This window comes from Nicotiana tabacum, chromosome 12 (assembly GCF_000715075.1).
Source record: "Nicotiana tabacum cultivar K326 chromosome 12, ASM71507v2, whole genome shotgun sequence".
Lineage (NCBI taxonomy): Eukaryota > Viridiplantae > Streptophyta > Magnoliopsida > Solanales > Solanaceae > Nicotiana > Nicotiana tabacum.
In genome coordinates this window covers 39,536,060-39,557,942 of record NC_134091.1, presented here as the reverse complement: position 1 = coordinate 39,557,942, position 21,883 = coordinate 39,536,060, and the positions used below count along the sequence as shown (strand labels likewise).

General features: G+C 37.5%; 1 protein-coding gene and 1 pseudogene across 1 annotated transcript; one reads left to right on the top strand and one right to left on the bottom strand.

The window, feature by feature from the left end:
- Positions 1–7,915: 7,915 nt before the first annotated feature.
- LOC107784874 (cyclin-B2-3-like) lies at positions 7,916–13,461 on the top strand (annotated as a pseudogene).
- Positions 13,462–15,902: 2,441 nt separating this feature from the next.
- On the bottom strand, positions 15,903–21,238 carry LOC107784875 (putative F-box protein At1g49610). Its single transcript, XM_016606068.2, has 4 exons — positions 21,055–21,238; positions 17,525–20,755; positions 16,981–17,145; positions 15,903–16,562 (listed from the first exon to the last, which is right to left on the bottom strand). The coding sequence occupies exons 2-4, from the start codon at positions 18,749–18,751 to the stop codon at positions 16,203–16,205; spliced, it is 1,752 nt and encodes a 583-aa protein (XP_016461554.1). The 5' UTR covers positions 18,752–20,755; positions 21,055–21,238; the 3' UTR covers positions 15,903–16,202.
- Between the last annotated feature and the right edge of the window lie 645 nt (positions 21,239–21,883).

Below are 21,883 nucleotides of genomic sequence, written 5' to 3'. Positions count from 1 at the left end.
TACAATAAAGTAAAACATGTAGTGGAAGACCCATGATGACTTGTCTCTTCCTTGATTCCCACCAAGATTCTCTCTCTTGGTGTGGTTGCAACGGCTTTTGTCTGTGAGCTCGATACTAGCTCGAACTCGTTACCGGGTCGGGCCTTTCGGTCTTGGATCGAGTTCGACCTTCGAAATAGGCGTCGCGCATTTTCGACCTCGAAGTAGTGCCTAGCGGATCGATTCGGTCACGGGCTCGATAGGATTATCGAGCCGCCTCCTCGAGCGACCTTCGGGCTCGAGGTTCGTTAGTACCGACCTCAAAGCTCACTCCCAAAATCTCATTCCGACTTCTTAACACTCGAACTCGATCGAACGTAGGAAGGCCGAAATCTATTTCGACCGTATACAGATAGTCCCCTCGTTTCTCGGAAAAGGATGTGGCGAGAAACGATATGATTTTCCAGCAGCTCGATCAGATATACACTGATGTTTTTATCGATCCCGACCATGACGTATGTAATGCTCGATCATCTTATGCGTCTTTATAATCCCCGACTTCATTGAGGATACCCGAATTTTCTCTTCCCCGGTGGGAATTGCCAGTTACCTTCGGTCCTTGGTGACCGGAGAAGATCAATCAGTGATGAATGCGGAGCGACTTCCTGTCTTTTCAACGAGGCCCAACATGCTTTGAATCGGATAACTTCTGATAGCGTTTTCGCCGCTTCTGTACAAAAATTTTGTAAATACAAATCTTTCTTCTTTTTTTTGAAGAGAAATGGCCGTTCAAACTAAATAAACAGTTTGAATTTAAATCTTTGTTGCCTTCAGGCCTTGTGGGTAGTCCCCTTTGTTTTATCGGGTTCGAGCGTCCTTCAGCTTAAATAGTCAAGTGTTTGTTTTAATTCGAAGAAATGAGTAGTTTTGCTTGAACTAATGCAACCCGTAGGCGTAATAGTCGAGCGAGTGATGGCTCGAACTCGAAATAAAGGTAGCCCGTAGGCTTAGCAGTCGAGTGAATGATTCAAACTTGATGCAATATAGCCCGCAGGCGTAATAGTCAAAGTAGCCCGTAGGCTTAATGGTCGAGCGAGTGATTGCTCGAACTCGAAATAAAGGTAGCCCGTAGGCTTGGCAGTCGAGCGAATGATTCGAACTCGATGCAATGTAGCCCGTAGGCGTAATAGTCAAAGTAGCCCGTAGGCGTAATAGTCGAGCGAGTGATAGCTCGAACTCGAAATAAAGGTAGCCCGTAGGCTTAGCAGTCGAGTAAATGATTCGAACTTGATGCAATGTAGCCCGTAGGCGTAATAGTCAAAGTAGCCCGTAGGCTTAATGGTCGAGCGAGTGATTGCTCGAACTCGAAATAAAGGTAGCCCATAGGCTTGGCAGTCGAGCGAATGATTCAGACTCGATTCTGTTTGCATAATAAATCGTAATAGTCAAAGTAGCCCGTAGGCGTAATAGTCGAGCGAGTGATGGCTCGAACTCGAAATAAAGGTAGCCCGTAAGCTTAGCAGTCGAGTGAATGATTCGAACTTGATGCAATGTAGCCCGCAAGCGTAATAGTCAAAGTAGCCCGTAGGCTTAATGGTCGAGCGAGTGATTGCTCGAACTCGAAATAAAGGTAGCCCGTAGGCTTGGCAGTCAAGCGAATGATTCGAACTCGATGCAATGTAGCCCGTAGGCGTAATAGTCGAGTGAGTGATGGCTCGAACTCGAAATAAAGGTAGCCCGTAGGCTTAGCAGTCGAGTGAATGATTCAAACTTGATGCAATGTAGCCTGCAGGCGTAATAGTCAAAGTAGCCCGTAGGCTTAATGGTCGAGCGAGTGATTGCTCGAACTCGAAATAAAGGTAGCCCGTAGGCTTGGCAATCGAGTGAATGATTCGAACTCGATACAATGTAGCCCGTAGGCGTAATAGTCAAAGTAGCCCGTAGGCTTAATGGCTGAGTGAGTGATTGCTCGAACTCGAAATAAAGGTAGCCCGTAGGCTTGGCAATCAAGTGAATGATTCGAACTCGATGCAATGTAGCCCGTAGGCGTAGTAGTCAAAGTAGCCCGTAGGCTTAATGGTCGAGTGAGTGATTGCTCGAACTCGAAATAAAGGTAGCCCGTAGGCTTGGCAGTCGAGCGAATGATTCGGACTCGATCCTGTTTGCATAATAAACCTTGAACATAGAATATCGGTAAAGAAGAGAGCTTTCTTTACAGGTCATTACACATGGGTTCATGTTTTGCGTCAGGGCTCGGGCTAACTATATAAGCATGGTTCGTTTTGACCGTTTGGCCCTTACAACATTTCCCGTTGAGACACTGTTTGTCATGAAATAACGAAGTAACTTCCTTTGCACCGAACTTGATAATCATCATATATGCGTTCAATGATAAAGCCCCCATGTGTACGAGGTTGATTTTAAAGAGGCCTCGGATACTCAGCAGTAGTATCGTTTCCGCTATATGGCTGGTATCGATCTATGGTCGACTTTTGCTTTTTCGTAATGGTCCTAGAAGTCAACTGGTCATCTTCGACTCTTATTTTGGATTGATATCGATTGTGCACATCGGTCCAAGTAATAGCTGGGTACTCGATTAGATTTTGCTTCAGCCGCCGCGAAGCCCTCGAGCTCCGCTCATTTAGACCTTGAGTGAAAGCTTGAACAACCCAATCGTCTGTGACTGGTGGCAGATCCATTCGTTCCATTTGAAAACGAGCTACGAACTCCCTTAGCATCTCGTTATCCTTTTGCATTACCTTGAACAGGTCCAACTTTCTGGTTTTGACCTTTATGGCTCCGGCATGAGCTTTTACGAAGCAATCTGCAAGCATAGCAAAAGAATCAATTGAGTTAGATGGTAAATTATGATACCATATCATTGCCCCTTTTGACAGGGTTTCACCGAATTTTTTTAATAATACAGATTCGATCTCATCATCTTCCAAATCATTGCCCTTGATGGCACACGTGTAAGAAGTGATGTGCTCGTTGGGGTCGGTCGTTCCGTTATATTTGGGTATTTCGGGCATACGAAATTATTTGGGGATTGGTTTTGGGGCTGTACTCGAGGAAAAAGGCTTTTGAATGAATTTTTTCGAATCTAGCCCTTTTATCATTGGTGGAGCCCCCGGGTTCTGGTCGACCCAGGAATTATATGTTTCTACTTTTTTATCGTTGGCTTCGACTCGTTTTGTGAGTTCCTCGAGCAATTTAGTAATTTTGGGAGTAGTCCCCGATTCTTTCTCATTTGGCTTCTCTATGGCTGGTTCCGTTCTGTAGGTGACTTCTCGAAGCGGATTGGGCTCCGGCCTGCTTTGTACCTGAGTTTGGCTCTGCAATTGAGCTATCACTATTTGCTGGGCTTGTAGCATCTCGAAGATCATCCGTAAGCTGACTCCGATCTCCTCCACGTTATGGGTGTCTTGAGCTATGGATCGAGTACCGCCCTGAATGCTTCTTTCCGGTTCGGAACGCTGATTCGCCTCTAGAGCTATTTGTGAATTGACATCCAATGATACTTCGGCTCGAATTTCAGGTGCTTTGATTCGAGCATCAGCGCCTTCATCGAGTGGCCTTCCGGCCCCGGGTGCCAAATTGTTGGTTTCATCTTGAAGGCCGGCTTCGTGGTCGATAGGTGAAGCCATTACTGATTTGAAGTTGCAAACTGGCGTGTACTTTAGATTTATATCAAACGATCACGGTTACCCTTAGCCCCACGGTGGGCGCCAAATTGTTTACCGGAAAAATCGGATAACGTTAGATTTGTGGATGGTTCTAAGGATATGCGATACAATTTGATATAAATCGCGTAGAGAAATAGAAATATGTGTATTGTTGACTGTAAGAACGAAAATAATAAGCAAAAAGAATGAATAAGTGAAACAAGTACAAGGGGATAACTATCAATATAAGAAGTGATCTTTTTCTCTTCTCCCCTTCTAGCTTACAAGGATTCCCCTTTTATAGAAGAGGGTCATTACCAAAATACAATAAAGTAAAACATGTAGTGGAAGACCCATGATGACTTGTCTCTTCCTTGATTCCCACCAAGATTCTCTCTCTTGGTGTGGTTGCAACGGCTTTTGTCTGTGAGCTCGATACTAGCTCGAACTCGTTACCGGGTCGGGCCCTTCGGTCTTGGATCGAGTTCGACCTTCGAGATGGGCGTCGCGCATTTCCGACCTCGAAGCAGTGCCTAGCGGATCGATTCGGTCACGGGCTCGATAGGATTATCGAGCCGCCTCCTCGAGCGACCTTCGGGCTCGAGGTTCGTTAGTACCGACCTCAAAGCTCACTCCCAAAATCTCATTCCGACTTCTTAACACTCGAACTCGATCGAACGTAGGAAGGCCGAAATCTATTTCGACCGTATACAATCACATAGCGATAACTCCTTTCTGAAATAATATTTTGGGAAAAATGAAATGGAAAGTAATATCACGAAAATACGGGTTTCATGTTATAATGAACGTTTAAGAGATATCCTTATTTAAAAAAATTGTTAAGAGATAATGGAGAGAAGATCTAATAGCGTGTTATATAGATTCGTTGCTTAAGCGAACATTGAACTACTGACAATAGGTAAACAAAGTCACTTTTTCCTATAAAAAATCACTTTATCCTTTGCTATTTTACTCAAAAGATCACTCAATTTGGAAAGTGATAGATATATCATATATCTAACCACTTTTAATAACGTGACATTTGATTTTTAAGCCAAAAAGTAGAAACCTATTAGCATATAAAGGTTTTAATGTTTTAAAGGTAACTTTATATGATCCGTTTATCACATAAATATGATTCTTTTCGCCGGCGTATAATACAGTCAACTAATTATACATATGAACTATGATTAGGATGCAGTAGATACTCTTTTTGAATTTTTGTCAACATGATAAAAAGGATGCTACTGAATTACCTCATCAGAAAACAGTAATAAGTCGAGAACTTGTCCAATTTTGGAGGTCGAATAGCATGATTAGCCCATTTACTTGTTTGGTTTTAATATCCCGTACCGCTTTCTTTACTCCACGGATTTTCAAGTGGACACTTCTATTTTTTTAAAACTTGACTTCAAACCAAAATTGACTCTACATCTGATATCCAATCAAGTTAGTTAAATGCCTCAAGTTTATAATAGAAAATATAACCCAAAGTCGGAGCAACTAAAGTTGAAAGCTTAACTGCAGTTATGTCTGCGGTAAAATTGATTAGTGATAGCTGGACGAACGAGGAAGTGACACTTGGAACTGAAAACAGGTAAAATATGCGTCAGCAAGTAGTTGATACCTGTTGCAATCATGTGACCAGTACCGGGTGAATTCCGAAGACATGATAACCGATAATAAAGATTTGAAGGATTTATATCGAATAACATTCAATGAACAACAATTACAGAGAATATCTGCACTTAAAACCAACTGTTATGCGGCTATCACTGACAATTTTATTCTCATTCAAGAAAGTTTTGATTTGGGGATCTTGTCTCCCTAAATAAGAGCTATAAATAGGAGAATTAGTATCCATTGTAAGACACGAAAGATTCTGTACACAAAAGATTGAATTAGCTCTCATTCTATAACATTATTCTTTAATCTTGTTCTCATTTTTGCTATCGGAGAAGCTAAATTTGTAACCATGCTTGTATTTCTTTTAAGTTTATTTTATAATCTTATTTTTGTTCCTATTTATTCCATATTTTTGGGTTAAATTAATTCACGTGTCCATAAATCACGTTACAAATTCAACTATCACTAATCAATTTAAGTAAGGCATGCCCTAAATAATCTTTTCCGTTGCCCAACATTGATCAGATGATTGATGCTATGGCCGAGCATGAGTTAATGAGTTTTCTTGATGCTTACTTCGGGTATAATCAAATTAGGATGCACCCGGAAGATCAAGAGAAGACTTCTTTTATCATAAATTTTGGCACATATTGGTATAATGTGATGCCTTAAGGGCTTAAGAATGCCGGAGCCACTTATCAGAGGCTTGCTAATAAATATTTGAAAAATATATAGGTAAGACAATGTAAGTTTATATTGATGACATGTTAGTTAAGTCTCTTAATGCAAGAGATCATTTGAAACATCTTCAAGAAACATTTGACTGTCGGAGTTGGTTCCAGTAAGTTTTTGGGATTTCTGCTCTCTCAAAAAGGAATCGAAGTAAACCCTGATAAAATTAAAGTCATCGAGCATATCCCGGACCAGTTAACAAGTGTGAAGGATGTACAGAGGTTAACCAGTAGACTGGCGGCTCTAAGCAGGTTTATCTCGAGGTCTTCGAAGAAATGGCATCACTTCTTTTAACTTTTGAAAAAGAAGAACGATTTCATGTGGACTCCGGAATATCAACAGACATTGAAAGATCTAAATGGTATCTGTCTAGTCCTCCAATGCTGTCAAAACCGGTAGAAGGTGAGTAGTTATTAATCTATTTAGCGGTCTCAGATGTAGCGGTAGGCGTTGTTCTGGTCCGGGAGGAAGGACGTATGTAATTTCTTATTTATTATGTTCTATCGGGAGCGGAGACACGTTATCCACACATTGAAAAATTGGCCCTATCTCTCGTAGTCGCCTCTCCAAAGCTTGGGCCCTATTTTCAGTGTCATCCTATAGCCGTTGTGACAATCTTTCCCTTGAGGAATATCCTTCATAAGCCTAAGTGATCGAGTCGTATGGCTAAATTTCAACTTTGCTCCAGGTGGTTCGAAACTCGCCACCCACCAGGACCCCGTCCAAATATACTAACAAGTCCATAAACTTACTACGGACCTACTCGAAGTCTCGAAATATGTAAAATAACATCGAAACCAAGAATTTCACCTCAACACCAAATTAATCAACTTTTGAACTTCAAACTTCTTCCAACTAACTCTGAACGTGACGAATCATACTTAGACAATTCGGAACGACGATGAATTTTACGCACAAATCACAAATCACTATACAAACCTATTCTAAGGCTCGGAATTTCAAACGGACATCGATAGCACCATAGTCTACGTCAAATCAAACTTAAAACTGTAAAACCTTCAAGACACTAACTTTTAACAATAAGTGTCGAAATTCTTCCGGTCAACCCGAAACTCAATCCGAACATACGCCCAAGTCCAAAATCATCATACGAACCTATTGGAACCTTCAAATCCCGAATCTGAGGTTGTTTACTCAAAGTATTTACTCAAGTCAAACTTGGCCACCTTCGGCCACTATTATGGAACTAAGTGTTCCGCATTCAACCCGAACCCTTCCAAAGCCAAACCAACTGCCCCTGCAAATCAAAAAATAGGAAAAGCACAAATGGAAAGTCTTAAAAAGGAGAACGAGGATCTAAAAAGTAACGACCGATCGGATCGTTACAAGACCTAAAATTGTTATTAAACTTGAAGTTTAGATGGAAAATATCTAAAGATATTTAGAGATAAATTAAATTTAATCAAACAAATAATATACGGAAAGTGTGAATAGATACTGACCAATTGTCTATTAGATACCATCACTTTCTTAATGACATGCTAATTTTGTTCCCATTTTTCTTAATTTAAATTGAGATAAAAAATTGAACTTAATTAAACTCATTTTACATTGTTCATAAACCCAAAATCGTCCAAACTTATTGAATATACACCTCTACTTGATCCCTATCACAAGTGATCTCTCCGATTTCAAATCTTTTCAATCCTGGGGTAAATTTCACAAATGATCATATAATTATAATTTTTTTTACCAAAGTCATAACTATATTTTCTCACACAAAAATTATAAAATTTTCACTTACACACAAAAAAATATAGTGACCGGAAAACACAACTTTCTGGCACTCTTTTTTTTTGGCAGAATACATCGACAATCCTTAAATTTATTTTCACATTTTAAGTCAGTTTCATTTGAAGTCTTCAATCATATCTCAAATGTTTCATCTAGACACAACTCAGTGATGTGACATAGTACGTGTATTACACCATTTTCTTTCTAGAGTGTGAGAGATCAATATTTCTTTTTTTAACTTTTTTTACTTTCTTTTTCCTCCTATTCTTTGGCGCACCATCGTCCACGTCACCACCTTCCTCTCTCGCTCTTTCTCCCTCCACCGCCATCACCTTATTGTATTAATTTTTATTGCCTGAAAAAATGGAGTTCGTCGAAAAAACCCCAAACATTTTATTCTTTTTCGTTTCTTTCCGCTTTTCTCAACTCGGGTTTTTTCTTCTCCAATTAGCTAAAAGAAGGGATTTTCAACCCAAAAAAAAAAAGAAGAAAAAAATTGACATAATTCTCCTTTTCTCATATCTGAAAATCCAAAAAGTGTAGCTTGGGGTGAAGGAACACTAATGGTGATAGTTTACTATTACCCTGATATTTTTCGTTTCATCTTCCAAACACTTGATTTAAAGAACATTGTTCCATTAGGTTATCATCTGTTTTGGTCGTCATGGCTATTGCTGTGAAAATCTTAGCAGCAGCATTAAGAGAATACCATTAATTATTGTACTTTGGGGTGGAGATTTGGAGAAAAAAACATGTGTGAGTCAGTGGAGAAGAGGGCATGTGGACTTTTGATTTTTCTTTTGGCAGATGAAGACGTGTTGGGGAAGATGACCAATGTTTGGGTAGGGTTCTTGTTTTTCTTTAATTTTTTTGCAAAAGTTTTTTCTTATTAAATTATTCAAGTTAAATCCATATGTCAGAGTGAATTACACGTATTTTTTATGTTCGGCTCCTTATGAATTTTGTGTTTAAATGACATATTTGAGATGTAGTTGGAGTGTTCAAATGAAACAGACTTAAATTAGAATGTCTAAGTGAAAAATGTGAACAACTTTAAAGGTATTCTGCCTTTTTTTTTTAATTTTGTATAATAAATTTAACCTAATTAAAATAGGAGAAATATATATTTTTAGCCGCTCTAAAAAATAATAGCCAATAAAAATATATATATATATATATATATATATATATATATATATATTTTTTATATATATATATATAGATATATATTATATACATATAATATACATATTTTATATAATTTTTGGGCTAGCAAATGCAATTAGTCGAGCCACCAGTCAATTTTATATTTTTCTCTTAAAATAAGAATGACCCAATCCGGCATGATTCAATATCCATATATATATAAATTAAAACAATACTAAAAATGAATCCTCCCCTCTCTCCTCCCCATGCCCCACAAAAAAAACTTTAGTTTCGAATGCATGAGATTATGACAAAAAAAAAATATGAATAATTAGAGAGCTCTTCAAATAATGTTATTAATTTGAATGAAAAATTTGAAAAAAATAGAAGATAGAACTAGTAGAAGTATGGTGTTTTGGAGAATTTATTTTTAGTATTATTTTAATTTATATATATGGATATTGGATGGGGTTAGGTGGGGTAGGGTTGAGTCATTTACTCTGTTTGAGAAATATATAAATGGAGGACCAAAAATAATCCCACACCGATACATTAAGGACTATTTGGACCAAAATAATCTCGTCTGTTGAGCTGGTTAATCCAAAGTGCGGCGGGACGAGACAATTCCAAATCATGGCTTCAGGCGATTGCTCCAAAGACGAGGGCTTCGGTAGTAGTAGCAGTAGTAATTTGAGTAATTCGAAGAAACAAAAAGTAGCTGAAGTTGAAGAAACCCTAGACCTGCTCAGTGAGTTCAAATTCTCTCTCTTCTGCCGATGACAAAGGCTGCATTCAGAACATGTATTCTCTCGAAAAGGTGGCAGTATCTCTGGACTTCTGTTTATAACCTCAGTTTGGAGAAGAGAACATTTGGTATCCTTGGTTGAATATGTACTAGCTCATTCCATTTCTCCCAAAATTAAAACATTGGAGCTCGAGTGCAACTACTCTCGTCAACTTAATCAATGTCTTAGTTTTGCTGCTGTGAAAAATTTGGAAAATGTTGTACTCTGGTCAAGTGCCGAGGATTACATTATAACGTTGCCTAAATCTTTCTACAGCTGTTCCTCGTTGATAAATTTAGTTTTTTCAAGTTGATGCTTCGATAATGATGTGGTCATAGCGTGGAAGTCTCTAAAGAGCATAACGTTGGAGCATACGGTGTTACATGATGACCATATTGTGATCTTACTGTTTGGCTGTCCTGCATTGGAAACTATGGAATTAGATACTGTTGAGGGTTTCAGACGCCTGGAAATTAAGTCTTTAAAATTAAAGAGACTGAATATTGGATTCCTAGTGATGGAAATGATCATTCCTTGGAAATTATTGCCCCCTATCTTCAACATTTGGAGATCTCAGGAGATCTTTATGATCTCAAGTGCAGGCTTGTAGATGTGTCCTCTATCGTTAATGCTTAACTTACTTTCAACATTACATGTATCAAAGACATCCCGGGTCAAGAAATTGATGATGAGGAAATTGATGATGAAGAAATTGAAGATGAGGAAATTGATGATGAGGAACATAGTTGTCGTGACTATCATCAAGGTTTTAGGACCCTCATCCAAGATTATCTTCAAAAGTTGAGTTGTGCGACCGAGCTAACAATTGGTACTTGGTTCACTCAGGTGTTTGTTTTAACTCAAAAGTCATTACCTTATCTAAATAATTCTTAGCAGATTGTTGCAGAACATGAACATATAGAATTGAGAACCTTTGCACAAATTTCACAAACACAATTGTATCAATTACAGAAACTTGTGTTGTTTTGTGCCCCTTTCCAATCCTTTTGTCAATCTTCCGTTGTCGGGTATTTCTATCATAGCAGTAAAAGATATAACTAGAAACCAGAATTTTCTTACATTGTTGTTGCTTAGAGTGTTTAGATGGTTCATTTGTCAAATCAATATTACTGTGCCGTGGAGTACTTTCTTTTTGTCTTTATTGCCTTTTTCCATTCTTTAATAGTTTTTGGGATTACTACACCAGGTCCTGTGCATATTGCAGTTCAAAAGGATGCTGATTCCAGAATTAAAATGCAAATATCTAACACTAGAGTTGCATATAAGAAAGTTTAATTTGTATGGAGCAGCTGGCCTTTTGCGAGCCTCGCCTCATGTGGAGACGCTCGACATAGACATGGCAACAGCGCATGTGACTTCCTGGAAATTTTTCTTTTCTTTTCATATTTATTCATGTGATGAAGTTTTAAACCCCCCCTCCAGGGATATTGCTGAAGGAGAATGCAAATATATCCTTAAGTTATCTCTAAGAAGCTTTGCTTATTTCACGGTAAAGCTTCATGTTAATATGGTTGGTGCTGGTGCTTTCTTTGTGGCAATGAGCCATTGAGCTCTGAAAGAAAAATGATTATTGTGCTATTACTGTGCCATGAATCTTGATGGTAGGAACAATGGTCATAATCTTTTTTTGAGTACCATCAGGATTCGCTGGTTTTGAAGTTTTATCGTACTAGACGCTTCTACTATGAATATTTCCTTTCACATTTATGCAATATCATTAGGCTGACCTGTATTTGGTACTGATTATATTCTCTGTCTCCAGTTTGATGGTTTCCGCTGCCACTTTGAGTTAAGATATTTGGACAAAGGAGATAATAGCGATTTGCAAAGTTGGAATTCCAGCTTTGGGTTTCCCAACCTCGAGGAAGTTAAAGATTTTCATCTCCTTAAGGTTATAAGTATGCTTTTGTCTATGACTTTGATAAGTTTTACAAACTTTTAGAATTTCTGTTAATGACTGCTAAGGTTTTGGAGAATTTTGTTCTCATGTCAAAAAGAATAAAGTGCGAGAAATGTTCAATGAACTGTGTGTCCACGTATTTTTCTAGATTGGCTAAGAAGCTGTCAGGTTGCCCAAGATCATCCGCCAAATCTATGATTATCTTCAAGGAGTAAGCTTTCCATAACTGCTTGTGTAATCACGAATCTTTAACTTCTTTATGTAACTAATTACTATTAATCTTTTGAACTCACCATTGTCTGTTTCCTCAGTAGTTTTGAACTGTTGTATTTGAGGCTTACAATGCTGTTGGATCTTTTTAGTTGAAAAAAGTTTTGATTTTTTTTCCGGCAATCAATATAGAGATTCATCTAGTCTTACTCGATTGCTGTCAAGATGGTTGGATTAGACAAGAACTACCCAGGTATCGTTAGGCCTTCAAATCTTCAGAGAGGGGGGGAGGGGGGGTAAGGCCTGGTGGTGAAAGTAATTCACTATAGTAGCGGGCAAAATAGAAGGACACTAAGTTCAATCAATTCGAATGTAATTTGAGCTCCCCCAATACCCTGTGCTGTCTACAAGAGAAATGCCATTACTGACCACAAAATAAATGCTGCTAACGAGACTCCTCTTGTTCGTCCAATCACAAGGAAGTTTGCTGCACAAATAACACGCAACCAGCAGTCAAGGTAACAAAGCCTACCAGTCCCAGGATGCTGGTTAAGTCTGCCGTACCAATATTTATGCAACACGCAGGAGCAATGATGGAGGAAATGGATAGGATGGATGCGAAATACAGATGGACGATGTAGAAGAGTGGTCAATTGTGGATATAGACAGTGCCAATAAAAATAACTCACTTGCAGTTGTGGAGTACATTGATGATGCTACTACAAGAAGACAGATTCTTGGCTGCGTCCCGCCAAACCGTATGGAACAACAATCTGATATTAGTTAGAGGATAACAACCATCCTCTTTGACTGGCTGATTGAGGTACACTACAAGTTTAAACTGATTGGGGAGACCTTGTATTTGGATCTCATCACTAGGTTCCTGGCAGTTCAATGAGTGATTAGGGAAAAATTTCAGCTTGTTGGAATAACAGTTATGCTTCTTGCCTGCAAGTATGAAGAGGTTTCTGTACCTGTGAAGGAGGATTTAATTTTGATCTCTGACAAGGATTACACCGGAAAAGTTGATGATTAATAGCTTACAGTTCCTAAAGTATATGTGCTTATGAGCCGATTTAAAACCACTCTCTCTCTCACTCATATGAAGGTGGAGCTCATGTCTTTCTTCTTGATTGAACTATGACAGATTGAGTATGAAATGCTTAGATTCCCACCATCGGAGCTAGCAGCTGTATCATTCTTTAGTGTACAGTGTGCGCTTGGTATGTCTAAGGAGTGGAGGAAAACCTGCGACAAGTATGGCCACTATGCTAAATATCAGCATTTGGAATGCTCGAAATTGGTGGGTCTCTTTCCATCAAATGCAGCTTAGTGGAAAAGCTTACTGGCGTGTACAACACTTCTAAGTATTGCTATGCTGCTAGCTGTGAACCAGCTGCTATTCTATTATGGTTCTAAGGATGTCTGAAGTACACAAATGATGCAACTGTGTGTTTAGCTGAATGCAGCTGAGCAACATAAGTAGCCCTGGGTAGGCTGACAAGGGAGTTTACATTCTCATTCAAAAGTGAAGGGGTTTGGTAGATTTTACTCTTAACTTAAGCACTTAACTATGGTAAACTGGTTTCTTTTAGTTTTATAATAATTGAGTAAAAGAAAGAAATGAAAGTAATTAAGTAAACACACAATTATTTCAATTCGTATGACTAACAAACGCTAGAGTTTCCACTTGGAACCAATAGAAAAATGGGATTGCAAAGGGGCAAATTTCTTGTTCTTTTTAAGTTACATAAAGGGCCAAAAGTTTTGAGGAATTTACGTAGAATACAACCTTTCTAACATTATTTAAGTTTCCTACAACTGATAAAATTACATATAATACAATTTATTTTAAAATTTACAACTTTTCATATTCCTTATATATATATCTATTGAGATTATCTCACCTAAAATGTATCCTAATATCTCTCTTAAGATTCTCTCTCATCTAAAAGTATCTATCATATTAATTTTTCCCTAATTTCTCCATTAATATATTGTATATTGTATATTTCTTGTACAAAATGTATGTTATATGATTAATATACAATATACAAGACAGATGTATATCATGTATATATTAAACAATATACAATATTATATTATAAAAGACTTGGGGGAACAGGGTTTTGCGTTGACAGAGAGGTGAAGAAAAATCAAATTTGGGGAATCCTTTGAGATTTTTGGATGGTGTACAACATAAGAGTTCTAATAGAGAAATAATTTCGTAAAAAAATTTAAAACTAACAAAGGAATGTTTCTTTTGGTAAGGATATGATATGATTGATGCATAATACAAGGGGATATGGTTTGATTGATGCATAATACATGGATAAATAAGGCAAGTGGGTGCTTATAGTGGTAATCAATATTAATAAATTGGAGAATTTTTAGGGACAAATAAGGATACGTTTCAAAATATGATTCCTCATTAATAGGTAATCTACCATATTTTTAGAGTGTATCTTTTATATTTTGTTGTGGAATTTATAATTCTAATACAAGTTGTAGATTATGGAATATTTTATAAATTCCTAAAGGCCGCTGGCGGCGCAGAACGAACTAATCCGCGACCAGCAAGTTTTTCGAAAGCGAACTGAATGGAATTGTTACTGGTAACTACGAAAATTTTCTGGTGTAATTGAAAATGATTGATTCTGAATTTTCTTGAGCAAGTGTTTACAAAAGGATATTTGAGTACAGTTTTGGGCCAAATCTAGATACACGTCTTCATTCCTCACGATCGATTTGACTCCAACACTCTCTCCAAAGTACCCCTTATTATCCAGTATAAAACAAATTGGTTTTACGTGCAAATAAAAGTGTAGCTTTGAAGCCTAATCCAGGGAAAGATTTTTTGTCGTTTGTTATTGTACAGTAAGACAATAATTTGCTTTTCTTGCTTATTGAAAACACTAAGTATTTTTTTGTTACAAGTGCATCATTTCCATCCTATAAAAATAGCTCACTCATAGTTGTGAAATTAATTAAGAACCTTTTCTATTAAATGCTTTTGGCCTAATATATAGACGACCTTCTAAACTTGGCATTAATTTTCATTTAGGATACTTATATATTGGTCCATGAGCACCTTATCTTGGTTTTCTATCATTTACAATTAATTGGTTGTAAATTTAACTAATTGTTGCAGGTTATTTATTGTTTTATTTTTATTTACTGCGAACTTCTTCCCCTTAACTTAAACTTAATAAAACTTCGGTAATGGAACACGGTAGTAACTTTGAGTCAAGATGGTGCTGTTTTGGATGGCTTGTTAGGGGCCTGTCTCACTCATGATAAGATGCAGAAAAGAAGGTAAAATCTGGAGAAATTGCTAATGTAGAAGGATAGAAAATTAGAAGATGAAGAAAAATGAGATTACAGCCTTGAGATAGAGCTAGTTCTTCTCTTGCTATCTGGCTTGAATACAGGGTATTGCCATTCTAGTTTTTCCAGTTTTTAGGTTTTCCTTTCGAGGTAGCTTTTCTAATTGATGATGCTCAAATAACAGATAGCATTTTGAAACAAGCCTGGATTGTTGTCATTAAAATCAACATTTGTCACTCATGAAAAATTAGATTCACCATCAATTGTCACCTAATAGGTCAAACAAGAAAACTTTCCATTCATTGGTATAAAAGAAAAAGAGAGAAATATAAGCAAAGCTGGAATAACATGGAATGTTAAATCAAAAGACTTCCAAGCCGTATGCCACATGACTAACAAATGATAAAGTTTATAACCTGAATCAGCTGAAAAAGTGAGATTTCGTGTGTGTTGTGGGGGGGGGGGGGGGGGGGAGAGACTTTCTAGTGGTGATTGAAAATGACTTAAATTGAATTTTCTAGCGGAAGCATTGACGAAAGGCTAAAAATTGGGAAAACTTTATGACTTATCTTCAACTAAAAAGATTCAACAACACTGTAAGCCTCAATTATAGACTGTTAAAAATCATCTGAGGTAAACAAACAATGCAGACCTCTTTCTTCCAAGAAAAGAGCCAAAGAGGGAACCATTTCACAGTCAGAGGATTAACGCTATGGACGAAGCAAGGTAGCAAAACACAACATTTAATGAGGTTAATTATCATGAAATGTGGTTTGTAGATCTACTCATCATAATACTTACAGGAAAACAAGTGTTGCAACTTGCAAGAAACTCTCAATGCACATGCACTACATCTAAAATGCATCAAACAAAAGCTTAATGCTAAACCAAGGTACTATACCATTTGGTATGCCATAACGGTAAGTTCAAAGGGGCAGTAATTAGTTAATAGAGAAGTTAAAGATTCGTGATCGCATGAAGTTTATCAGTAACTTAATATAAGGGAACATTCTTGTATCCTGAGACAGAAATACTTGCAGTCAAGTCACAGAAAGCTCACTCCTGGAAGATAATCACAGAATTGGCGGAGGATCTTGGGCAATTTAACAGCTTCTTAGCCAATCGAGATAAATATCGGGACACACATTTGGTATAACATATCTCACACCTTCGTCTACTTGATACGATGACAAACTTCTCCAAAACCAATGCATTCTTTAACAGAAATTTTGAAAGTTGGAAAACCTTCCTGATATATTCCCATTCGAGATGATCCTCCAAGCACATCCCAGGGGAGATGACAATCTTAACCTTCTTTAGGTTGGGAAAGACAAAGCTTGAAATATATCTCTGCAGATCAATGTTATCACCTTTCTCCAAATATCCAAACTCAAAGCGGCATCTGAAATCATTAAACTGGAGACGGAGAATATAGTCAGGACTAAATACAGGCCAGCCTAATGGAAATTGAGCTAAAGTGACAAAAAAATGATTTCACAGTATAAGTGTCCGGTACAGAAATTTCACAACCAACAAATATTAATGGTACTTGGAACATGATTATGATGGTCCTTCCGGCCATAAATATTCATGGCAGGTAGCCGCGGTACAAGGTGACAGCGCAACAATCTTTCATTTCAGATCTCATTTGCCACAACGAAAGCAACAAAACCTACCATATTACAGTTACAAAAGCAAAGCTTCTTAGTGATAATTCAAGATATATTCGCATTCTCCTTCAACAACAACTTTTCAGGGAAAGGGAGGGGGGAGATTGTTAAAACACCATTAAATGAATAGACGTAAAAAGAAAAGAAAAGATCCAGGAAGTTACAGGCTGATTTTCGACGTCTATGATGACTGTCTCCACAAGAGGTGAGGCTCGCAAAAGCCCAGCTGCTCCATACAAATTAAACTTTTCCAAGTGCAACTCTAGCTCTAGATATTTGCATTTCAAATCTGGAATTGGCACCTCTTTAAACTGCAATATGCACAGGACCTGGTGCAGTAATCCCAATGAAACTATTAAAGAATGGAGAAAGCAATAACAACGAATAGAAACTACTTTACATGAGATAGAGAGTGTTGTAACAAATCTAACCGTGACGTAAAAAAATCCTCGTTTCTAGATCTGCTAAAATAAATAACCGACATTCAACATTGACAAAAAAGATTGCGAAAAGGCACAAAAGTCCATACAAGTTTCTATAATATGTCCAGTTGTGTTGGGGAAATTTTTGCAAAGGTTCTCAATTGTATAATGTTTACGAGCACTATACTTTTTTGAGAAAGATAACGTAATTGCACCAAGTTATGTACAACTAAGCAAAAACATCCTTTTTCAGCTATGCAGGGTATTAATGACAAACGTCACAAACCTCAGTGAACCAAGTTCCGATAGTTAACTTGGTTGCACATCTCAGCTTTTGAAGATAATCTTGGACGAGGGTCTTAAAACCTTGATGAAAATCACGACAACTGTCATCCTCTTCCTCATCATCATCAGAATCTTGATCAGGATTATCCTGAAATTCTTTGAAACATTTAATGTCGAAAGTAATCTTAGCATCAACCAAGGAGGATACATCTACAAGCCTACACCTGAAATCATAAAAATCTTGTGAAAGTTCCAAATGCTGAAGATACGGGGCAAAAATTTCGAAGGAACGATTACTTCCACTTCCATCATCATCCGGCCAATAACCTTCATCTAGCCAATAACCTTCCAATGCCAGGCTTTTTACTTTTGAAGATTTAATTTCCAGGCGACGAAAGCCCCCAACCTTATGAAATACAATAGTTTCCAGTGAAGGACACCCTGAGAGTATGTTCATAATTTCGGCATCCACTACCACCATATCCTCCAACTTGATGCTCGTTAGAGACTTCCACGCTATGACAATATCAGAAACCAAGCAACTCTCTACAAGATGTAACGTTATCAACGACGAACAGGTGAAGAAAGATTCAGGCAATATGCAAACGTGAGGATCAGAATAGATTATAACATCTTCCACATTTTTGTCAACAGCAAAACGAAGCCATCGACCGATTTGGGACTTGTATTTAAACAGGCGACTACAGTGGATCTCAAACTTTTTAATTTTGGAAGCAACGGAATGAGCTAACACATAGTCCACAAATGATAGGAAGCGTTTTGATTTCCCGCGAAAATGACTGAAATAGAAGTTGTAAACAGAAGTCCAGAGATGCTGCCACCCTTTTGAGAGAACACATGTCGCGTACGCCTCCTCTGTCGTAGGCAAAAGAGAGAGAATCTGAACAAGGAGTGCGTCCGGCAACTGACTGATATAGTCGTCTAGGGGTCCTTCAACTTCACTCACTTCCTGTTTCTTCGACGGTGGAGGATCTTCGCTGAAGTCGCCGGAAGAAATACTGCCGTCATCTTCGCTGCAGTCGTCAGAAGAAATACTACCACTAAAGCCGTCTTCTTCGCTGTAGTCGCCGCAAGACATACAACCACTAAAGCCGTCATCTTCGCTGTAGTCGCCGGAAGAAATACTATTTCTACAGTCGTCTTCTTCGCTGTAATCGCCGTAAGAAATACTGCCGTCATCTTCGCTGCAATCGCCGGAAGAAGCCATGATTTTGGGTTCAACTTACTACTATTTCTTCTTTCTAGGGTTTTTTTGTTTTTGTCTTTTCAAATTGCAGCTTCGGCGCTAGAAAATTGTGATAAAAAAATCGAAAGAAAAGGGATTAAGCTTAAGCCGGGCCGCGGGGGCCAAATTAGCATTATTAAAAGTTCAGATGTTAAGCGGGGGGCCAAATTAACATTTCTACGGATGCTTGAACTAAACAAGCGCTGGAATTTTCTTTTTAAACTTTATTATCCTACTAAGCAGTAAAAACCGTTAAATACAATATAAATATTACTAAAACATGTGTAATATTACACAAAAATTTTTGAAAGGAAAAAATACCAGCTGAAAACAATAAATAGTTATGGTGTTGAACTCAAATTGATTGGATAGCCCTGCGAAGATAATTAGTTATATTTAGTTAGATAGAAATATTTTATATAAATTTTATTGTTATGAGATATAAACATATAATATAACTGTATATTTTATTTAATATTTCTTTGCCGATATTGTTCTTAAAGTTGTTCCATTTTAACGTTTCAGCGTAGTGATCCATGCGACAAATAAAAATAGAAACTATAACATATTTGTACATGTTATATTTTTCTTAAAGAATGGGAAAGTTAAATGTTTGTAAAATTTTTGTTAACAATTAAGTAAGAAGACAATAATAAAAATATAATAAAAAGAAAAAAGTATTTTTCAATAGTTATGCAAATTGATAGAAGAATCACTTTAAAATATTAAATGCACTGTAACTTGGGCGACTATACGTTGACCCCAAAAAATACAACAAACAACAATAACAACAATAACCCAGTGAAATCTCACAAGTGGGGTCCAGGGAGGGTAGTGTGTACGCAGACCTTACCCCTACTCCGGAGGAGTAGAGAGGTTATTTTCGATAGACCCTCGGCTGAGGGAGATGCAAAGAGACAGTGGCGCAGTAATATCAGAGGAAGCAAGCAAGAAAGAAAAATAACATCAGCAACGTAATAACCAGAAAATAGAGAGAAAAGCAATAACAATAAGTAGTAACAATGGCACAATACTACATACACAATAGAGTAATATGGATGCAACAAGAGTCACTAGCATCCTAAGACACTACACTATCGGACTAGCCTCCTACGACCTAACCTGCAACCCTAAAGAAGTTATATGGACACAATTGAAGCAACTAGCAGCCTAAGACAGAACACATGCTAGACTCCTTCTTCATAACTTACAACCTTAATACTCGCCCTCCACAACTTCCTATCAAGGGTCATGTCTTCGATTTGAAGCCGCACCATGTCCTACCTGATCACCTCTCCTCAATATTTATTTGTCTGTCCTCTACCTTTTTTCACACCTGTCAAGGCCAGCCATTCACACCTCCTAACCGGGGTATCCATGCTTCTCCTCGGCACGTACCCGAACCATCTAAGCCTAATTTCCCGCATCTTGTCTTCTATGGGAGCCACACCCACATTCACCCTGATATCTTCCTTCCTAATCTTATCCAGCCTTGCGTGCCCGCACAACCATCTCAACATCCTCATTTCTGCAACTTTCATCTTTTGGATATGAGAATTCTTGACTGGCCAACACTCAACACCATACATTATGGTCGGTCTAACCACCGCTCCATAGAACTTATCTTTAAGCTTCGGGGACACCTTTTTGTCACACAAGACACCAGACGCTAGCCTCTATTTCATCCACCCCACCCCTATACGGTACGTAACTTCCTCATCAATCTCTCCATCCTCCTTGACCCCAAACAATAAAAAAGAAAAACCAACATATGAATAAAATCAATAAACTTTTATGAAGTAACAATGTATATTTTACTTCGTGTATGCAGTAAAGTTAAGTGAAATGGATTAGAAAAAAGTAAATGTATTGATTGGATTTTACTGCTGCTAATTGGCTGTGCTGTTGCAAGAACTCTTCTCTTGTTCTTAACTTGGCCACTTTCATTTTCTCTTCACTAGGCTTTTCATCGATAAGGTTCTTTACCTATGTAGCCATGAATATTTTAGACATAAAATTAGAAAACAAAATTAGTTAACAACATACTAATCTAGGAACAAAATATTTATACTTGGATTGTAATTAGAGGCATGTACTATAAGATCAATATTCAAATTAATGGAGAAATTCTTGCTTCAACAGTCAAATTTATTTTTCTTCTCTCTTTTTTCGCTTTTCTTTCTTAGATTTATCAAAAGGTATCATTAGCATCGCAAACATAGGATCAAAAATTGAATATATGATTATCATTAATCAGTAAGAATAAAAAGAAGTTATTGTTTTACCTAAATGAATGGATAGTTACGTTCTTCAGATCCTTTGGTGAGGATTGTATTGAATTCTCGAATGAATGTGCAATTTGAATTTGATCCGAAGAATATATACTTACATATAAACTATATGTAGTTGGCTTCTCATTTATTTAGGGAACCAAAAGGTTGCGACTGTCTGTGGTTAAAAATATGTGCAAATTCCATATAATTGTTGGTGCTTCAATATAAATGATAATTGTAGCAGTAGGCTCCTTATCTATGTGGCGTTCAGTCCCATATCCTATGTGTGAAAGTTTGAAGGGAATTGTGTACCTTTTTTGAATATAGAAAAATGGAAGACAAATTTTTCTTGTGTTTATACTATAGTTCACACAATATGTGAGGTCATTGATGACATCACATGAGTCATTTATTTGCTATAAATAGCAAGCTTTTGTTTCAGTTGAAGACACACCAATAAAGAGAGAAAGATAGAGTGAGGCATCACAGACAGGGTATAAGAAAATAGTTTGTGAGAAAAATAGAGAGTGTGAGCGATATTGTTGTAAGGTGGGAATATCAAAAGAGGGTCATTTCTTTTGAGTATTATAGTAGTTTTTGGAGTATCTTACTTAGACCTATAAAGTGTAAAAGTCATTGCTATAGTGATATCAGTTGCTTCTCTCGGGCTGTGATTTTTTTTCTTATTCAAAAGGGTTTCCACGCAAAACTCTTGGTATCGTTGTCACTCTTTTATTCTTGTTAATTACCGTATCTCGGTGCTACGTTATTATTCTACTTTTATTACCGTGAATATTATTTTTGTGGGGGTTTATTCTCAATAACTGGTATCAGAGCACAT